At 40.4% G+C, this 7,916-nt stretch overlaps 1 protein-coding gene and 1 long non-coding RNA gene across 2 annotated transcripts; both read right to left on the bottom strand.

Annotated features, from left to right (window-relative positions):
- Positions 1-347: 347 nt before the first annotated feature.
- On the bottom strand, positions 348-1,581 carry LOC146740918 (uncharacterized). The gene is made up of 2 exons (XR_014930008.1): positions 1,006-1,581; positions 348-665 (listed from the first exon to the last, which is right to left on the bottom strand). It is a non-coding gene; the product is annotated as an uncharacterized LOC146740918 (long non-coding RNA).
- Positions 1,582-1,681: 100 nt separating this feature from the next.
- On the bottom strand, positions 1,682-7,706 carry LOC146740917 (uncharacterized). The gene is made up of 3 exons (XM_085501901.1): positions 7,612-7,706; positions 1,718-7,271; positions 1,682-1,689 (listed from the first exon to the last, which is right to left on the bottom strand). The coding sequence occupies exons 2-3, from the start codon at positions 6,855-6,857 to the stop codon at positions 1,682-1,684; spliced, it is 5,148 nt and encodes a 1,715-aa protein (XP_085358027.1). The 5' UTR covers positions 6,858-7,271; positions 7,612-7,706.
- Positions 7,707-7,916: the final 210 nt, after the last annotated feature.

Genomic DNA, 7,916 nt, shown 5'->3' with positions numbered 1-7,916 from the left:
CAGGAAACACAGTCAGAGATTTGAATTTGTTTTCTCTCTGTTTCTAAAACGTAACAAACCTGACAGTATTTCTGGCATTGCCTCGACTTGGCGTCGTTTGGTATGAATCTATCACACATTAACACGACCAGTTTTGGTGCCCTTGATTATGCACCGGTTTATCGTCTTACAATTATGTTAATTTATATTTGTCAACAAAAATATGTCTCCGGGTTGCATTTAACGTAAGAAAACGCCATTCGTGGCATCCATCGCCACTCCTCGTCTGTACATTACAAAAAAGAGTTAGAACATTTCTGTGGGTCCCTTTCATGCAATGAAATTAAATAACACCATGGAGGCTTGACTTGAGGGTTATATTGTCTTTAATGCGCACCATCTATCACATAACCATGCGTTACATGCGATATGACACGATACGATTAACTGAAAGATACACAAAGAAATCAATAAATACAGTACTCAAATATTCTCAAAATACAAACATATACATGTACAAGTCACACAAGAAAATTTAATCCAATAAAATATAATGCTGTAAAACACAGTAAGTATAATAGCATAAAGAACCATGTCTCACCGAAACAATTTCCCAACACCTCCAATGGAAGGGACTAACATCAGCTTGTGCTAACGGCTTGCTTTACAACAACTGTCCTTCAATACTGGGAAAGCAAATAATAAAATATTGTCTATAAACCAGAAACCACTAGATATCGGTAAAGTTCTATAGAATATAACAAATACAATATTTCTGAAGACATAGAATTACAAAACTATGCATAAATCAATAAATCAGACGTAAAATACAGCAAATACTCTCACTAGTGAAATCAGTCAGCGTAAACATATGCAAATGAGTCGCGAGCGATAACATAACGTACCGAGCAGAAGTCACATAGTTGAAACAATTCAGCAACAAAACCTCTCAGAAATATACAATAATGTCAACTGTATACTAAAAAATGAATTGGAAAACACAGTAGAATAACAAACTGTACATACCAGCGTGCTTTATTTAGCGCCGCTCACTACACAACAAGTTTCTCTGATCAACGAACGGCTGACTCTGCACGAGACCAGGTCAAACAAAAGCCTAATCCCCATCTACCAAAGAGGGCGCTCTACCGCAAACTGAACATAAAGAAATTTGGTCTCAACACTCCCTCCCCTGAATTGCAACTCGCAATTCCAAAACTACAAAGAGAACAAATTTTAACAAAGAGTTTACAACTGTTACTCAACTGAAAATACAACTACTTATTCAGTTCTGCCTCGACTAGTATACATAATTTAGCGACAGGTCTTTCTAAGATTGACGTCTTGGTCCTCACTCTGCAAGATCTTACATCGCCTTTCTTGTCCTTAAAAGTTGTTTCTACTACTCCCATCAACCAACTATTTCTGGGTACCGACTTGTCAACAACAAGCACAATATCTCCAACTTGTACATTGCGTCTTTTTCTCTGCCACTTCGGTCTCTGCTGCAGGGTAACTAAATACTCCTTTCTCCAGCGACACCAAAATACATCTATCAAGTACTGAGATTGACGCCAACGTTTTCTTGCATACATGTCACTCTTCTCGAACACTCCAGGCGAACTAAGTGCACAAGCTCGTGGATTAATCAGCATGTTAGGTGTCAATGGTAGTAAATCATTAGGATCTGATGACGTTGTAGTCAGTGGCCTATTGTTGACAATATTCTCAGCCTCACAGAATAAAGTACTGAGCGTCTCATCATCAACAATTCGGGGTTGTTCTCTCAACAGGCTGTACAAAATCTTCCTTATGCTACGAATCATTCTCTCCCACACTCCGCCAAAGTGAGATGCTGCTGGAGGATTGAAGTGCCACTCTATGCCTTCTGCACACAGAACATCATTCATTCTGGACTGATCCAAACCTTCAAGTGCATGTCTCAACTCCTTTTCTGACCCAACCAAGTTGGTGCCATTGTCAGATCTGATGCTTCTAACAGGACCTCTTCTGGCCATGAACCTGCGTATAGCATTTATGCATGCATCAGTTTCTAACGAGTGCGCGATCTCTAGGTGGACTGCTCGGGAAGAAAAACAAGTGAAAATCACACCATACCGTTTCACCTCAGATCTCCCTCTGCGCACAGTTAAAGGCCCAAAATAATCCATACCACAGAATGTAAATGGTGATACTTCTGCAACAACTCTATCAGCTGGTAATTCAGCCATTACCTGCTCACATGGTGCTGCGTGATACCGTTGACATGTGACACAACTTCTCGCTACTCTTTTCGCCAACTGACTTGCTCCATATATCCAATACTTCTCTCTGACTTTCGCCAAAATACTATTTCTTCCCAAATGACCAACAGTAGAATGAGCATCCCGAACAATCATTACAGATACTTGTGAGTTCTTTGGTAACACAATCGGATGCTTTATCTCATAAAGCAAGTCTGCCTTCTTCAGTCGTCCACCAACACGAATAATACCATCATCTGTCAACACGGGGTCATACTTGAAAAGAGGACTTCTTTTTGTCACTGTCTTGCCTTTGGACAGGACTTCTATCTCTTCTATGTATGCCTTCCTTTGAACATATTTAACAACTGCTACTTCACTTTCATATAACATCTTTGGAGTTAGGCACTGGACAACTTCTTCAAATTGGCATTCCAGTTTTCCTATGAACTTGAGGAACTTGTTCTTAGCAATGATGACCCAGCCCATTACTCTCTTCAATTTCCACCAACCAGAAATTCTCGTCAATAAGGAATCTATAATTGATGTGTCTTCAAACTCAATGGTTGCACAGCTAGTCTTCACTTCTGGGTCATTCTCCTCTATCCGCATGGAAATCACCTGTTCTGGCCATTCCGCTTCCTTCTCCCACAGAAAGCCTGGTCCACAAAACCAATCACTATTATTCAATTCGTTAGTTGTCTTAACACCTCGTGATGCCAAGTCTGCTGGATTTCTCTTGGTATCCACATGATGCCACTGTTCAGGGACTGTAGCTTCTCTTATGACTTGAACACGGTTGGCAACAAAGGTGTGGTATCTTGCTCTGTCATTCCTTATATATCTCAAAACCGCAGTGCTGTCTGTCCAGTAGATTGCTTTGTCAATCTTGAAGTCTAACTCTCTTTGAACAATTGAGACTAATCTCACTGCCAATGTTGCTGCTGTAAGTTCTAATCTTGGTATTGTAATTTTCTTCAAAGGAGTTACTCTTGCCTTCGCGAACACAAATGAACAGTATATATTTTCACTTGAGTTGATTTGTCTGAGGTAGATAACACAACCATATCCAATTTCACTTGCATCAGCGAAAGCATGCAGCTCTCTGTATGTCACGTTTCCGAATTCAGCTGGTACATAGCATCGGGAAATTCTTACTTCTTCCAAATCTTGCATGCTTGTTTTCCACATCTGCCACTTGCCATGTATGTTATCACTTGGTTCATCGTCCCATCCAGCTTCTTGTTTGCACATCTCTTGAAGCACACTCTTTGCTGGAATGAGGAGTGGAGCTATAAAACCCAACGGATCATAAATCGAGCTGACTTCAGACAGCATTGACCTTCTTGTCACCTCTGTCTTCTTGATTTGGCACTTGAATTGGAACTCATCCGTCTCTGCATTCCACAACACACCTAGTGTTCTCTCTGTAGGAAGCTGCGATGATTCCAGATCCAAGTCCATCAGTTCTTTAGCTCGATCATCCAGGGGAATCTCTCTCAAAACTTCTCGTTCATTGCTAGACCACTTGGTGAGGTTGAAGCCTCCTTCTTTGCACAAGGCCTTTAGCTCCTTCACCAGTTGAATGGCTTGTTCAACATTTTCCACTGACTTTAGTCCATCGTCCATGTAGAAATTGTTATGTAGTGTGTTGACTGTTTCTTCTCTTGCATTGCGTATGTTGTCTATACCAGTTCTTCTCAAGCTATAATTAGCACATGATGGTGCAGACACAGCTCCAAACAAATGCACTGCCATACGATAAACCTTGGGCTTCTGGTCTAAGTCTCCCTTTGGTAACCATAAAAATCTCAACAGGTCTCGTTGACTCTCAGGCACCTTCACCTGATAAAACATGCACTCAATATCACTTGCGAAGGCTACAGGAAACTCTCTGAATCTCATGAGTACTCCTTTAAGATCATTCATTAGGTTTGGCCCTGGTAGCAAGACATCATTCAGCGATGTACCATCACACTTCGCTGCACAGTCAAACACCACTCTGATCTTGTTTGGCTTTCTAGGGTGATATACACCATGATGGGGTATATACCATTCTTTCCCCTTCTTAGCCGTCACTCCATCAGGAACCTTTTCCGCATACCCATTTGCAATCACCTTCTCCATGAACTCTATGTAGTCTGCCTTGAATTGTGAATTCTTGTTCATTTTCGCCTGCAGACCCTTTAACCTCTGCTCTGCCATATGCCGATTGTTAGGCAATTTCACATCTGGATTTCTCAGAGGGAGATCCACTTGATAATGACCATTCACCATCTTACAAGAACTGTCCATCACTTCCATAAAGCGCCTGTCTTCCCACGACCATTCTCTTCTGTCATCAACAGTTCTCTCTGGAAAGTCATAGTTCAGACTCTGTCTATATAACTTCTCTAAACTATTGTCAGCAATGACAAAATTACTTGAATACTTCATCTTTCCACCTTTCTTAACACCCCAGGCAACCCATCCTAAAGGCGTCTTTGTAGCATATGGACTCCCTGGTGGTCCTGTCCTTACATCTATAGGTGCATATGCTGCTGGAACATTGTTACCAATAAGCAAATCGATATTGCTACTGATTTGCAACCTTGGCAACTCAATATCTCCCAAATGTTCCCATGTGGATACATCTTTCTGGGTAGGTATATGCCACTTCTCTACGGGCAAGCTTGACTTCGTAAATACAGGAGGCAGTTGCACTGGAACCCCGTTACCACTGATGGCTTCTATTCTCAGACCGGTTATCACCTTCGTTGGCATACTACATGAAGCACCCATTGTCTTCATAGTAAGTTTCATTCCAGTACCAGTTGCCTGCAACTTCTCTGCCAAACCATCAGTGCAAAATGATACATTACTGCCAGGATCTAAGAATGCGTAACATTCTGCTGTCTGGGACCCCATGGTCACCTTCACTGGAATGATAGGCATCGTACAACCACTAGTATTGACCCTTGTTGGCTGGTCAGCAGTTGTTGCACTACTGGTAAGCTGGTTGTCGCTATTCTGCTTCTTTTGTCGGGCAAAATCATGCAAGAGGGTGTTGTGATTGCCTCTGCACACATCACAAGTTATCTTCAGGTTGCATCCAGTGGAAAAATGTCCTTTTCCAAAGCAAAGAAAACACACCTTTAATTTTCTCACAAGATTTCTTCTATTTTCTAGAGACATTGCTTCAACTTCTGGACAGGTAGCTAGTCGATGTGGTCCATCACAACTCCAACATTTTAGTCCACTACTGCCAATATTTGTAGCAGCAGACACCTTACGCTGTACATTGTCTCTTCTCTGTCTTCCATCAGAAGTCATGCTATCTCTGCCATAAATTGGATCATTCAGCTTAGTTGCTTCTGATTGGATAAAATCTACCAGGTTACTAAAACCAATTCTCTTCTCATTTCTACGAAGACCTTGAACAATACTTCTCCACCTCTCATGCATACTAGGAGGCAACTTCTGAACAATGCGTATCAAGTTCTCTGAATATTCCAGTACACCCAAACTACCGACACAGTGGGTTGCAGCCTTGCATTCCCTCAGGAACACAGCAAACTCATCCAGGGCCTTTGCATCATCACCTCGGATATGTGGCCAAGACAGCACCTTCTTTATGTAAGAATTAGCAATCACCTCTGGATCACCATATCTTCTCTTTAGTTCCTTCATGGCAGCTGGGTAACCAACATCAGAATCCAGGTACGAGAAACCAACTACAATACGGTGTGCTTCACCTGTTGTGAACTGCTCCAGATAAGCTATTTTCTCATCATTGGCACAGGAACTTTCTATTCTTGATTTGAACTGTCTCATGAACTTATTGTAGCTTAAACAGTCACCACCAAACTTTGTTATCTCAAGTTTAGGCTTCTGCATCTCAATCAACACATCACTGAAGTTCTTGTTAGAAATCTTCGAACTGTCAGGCAACAATATTTTGTTTGATACTGATTTACCATCTTCAAGCTCACTTAGCTGACCTTCATTCTCAGCACCATTCATACTGTCACATTCACTGCCCAAAGACTGGCTGTCAGTATCATTTTCAAGCTCCTCTATCAGCTGACTTCTGGCTCTGGACACTGCTAACTTTGTTTGGATCTTGTGTGTTTCTGCTTGGTGCTGCATTTGTATTTCCAATAATTTCAGCTTCATCTCTAGTGCTTGCTTATCTCTGACCAACTTCTCCTTTTCTATTAACTCCGATTCCTTTACTCTTTCAATAGACTTTATTGAAGATCTCTTACTTTTCATTGAACTCACTGTAGACCGTGATCCAGTGACAGCTTTGACATTTTTTGACATAGATGAAAACCAGCTCTCTATTTGGGACTTTAAATTTGTGACCCAAACATCTTTCTCATCATACCATTTCTCAAAATGTTCAGCACGATCATGTTCACTTAACAAGGCACAGTACTTATCATTGGACTTCAGAAACTGTTCATATTTATTCATCCACTCAGTATGAATATCTTTAACACTTTCAATCAGAGGGTTTTCTGCCATCAGGGACTTTATTTTCTCAGATACAGACTTCACACTCCTCCATGCTTCCCCAAGAGCCTTAAACTTTACCTCTTCAGCATATGTCTGTCCTTGAGGGGTTAACTTCCGGTTTCTATCTTCATCCATTTTGACGAATATCCCTTCACCAATAGAATGTTTCGTTAATGAGAGATGTGGGTCCCTTTCATGCAATGAAATTAAATAACACCATGGAGGCTTGACTTGAGGGTTATATTGTCTTTAATGCGCACCATCTATCACATAACCATGCGTTACATGCGATATGACACGATACGATTAACTGAAAGATACACAAAGAAATCAATAAATACAGTACTCAAATATTCTCAAAATACAAACATATACATGTACAAGTCACACAAGAAAATTTAATCCAATAAAATATAATGCTGTAAAACACAGTAAGTATAATAGCATAAAGAACCATGTCTCACCGAAACAATTTCCCAACACCTCCAATGGAAGGGACTAACATCAGCTTGTGCTAACGGCTTGCTTTACAACAACTGTCCTTCAATACTGGGAAAGCAAATAATAAAATATTGTCTATAAACCAGAAACCACTAGATATCGGTAAAGTTCTATAGAATATAACAAATACAATATTTCTGAAGACATAGAATTACAAAACTATGCATAAATCAATAAATCAGACGTAAAATACAGCAAATACTCTCACTAGTGAAATCAGTCAGCGTAAACATATGCAAATGAGTCGCGAGCGATAACATAACGTACCGAGCAGAAGTCACATAGTTGAAACAATTCAGCAACAAAACCTCTCAGAAATATACAATAATGTCAACTGTATACTAAAAAATGAATTGGAAAACACAGTAGAATAACAAACTGTACATACCAGCGTGCTTTATTTAGCGCCGCTCACTACACAACAAGTTTCTCTGATCAACGAACGGCTGACTCTGCACGAGACCAGGTCAAACAAAAGCCTAATCCCCATCTACCAAAGAGGGCGCTCTACCGCAAACTGAACATAAAGAAATTTGGTCTCAACAATTTCTTTTACACGATAACCTCATCATAACAAACTCTCATTTTTTTGTATGTATGTGTCGCCTTTGAACTTAAACCGAATACATTCACGACGTGGATTTAAATCGTCAATTTGATGGTTCACATCTGATTTAAATTAATTTGGATTTG

The sequence above is a fragment of the Saccoglossus kowalevskii genome, chromosome 7 (assembly GCF_978046115.1).
Source record: "Saccoglossus kowalevskii chromosome 7, keSacKowa6.1, whole genome shotgun sequence".
NCBI classification, from domain to species: Eukaryota; Metazoa; Hemichordata; class Enteropneusta; family Harrimaniidae; genus Saccoglossus; species Saccoglossus kowalevskii.
Note: the sequence above shows the minus strand (reverse complement) of the source record. Positions and strands in the feature narration are given on the sequence as shown.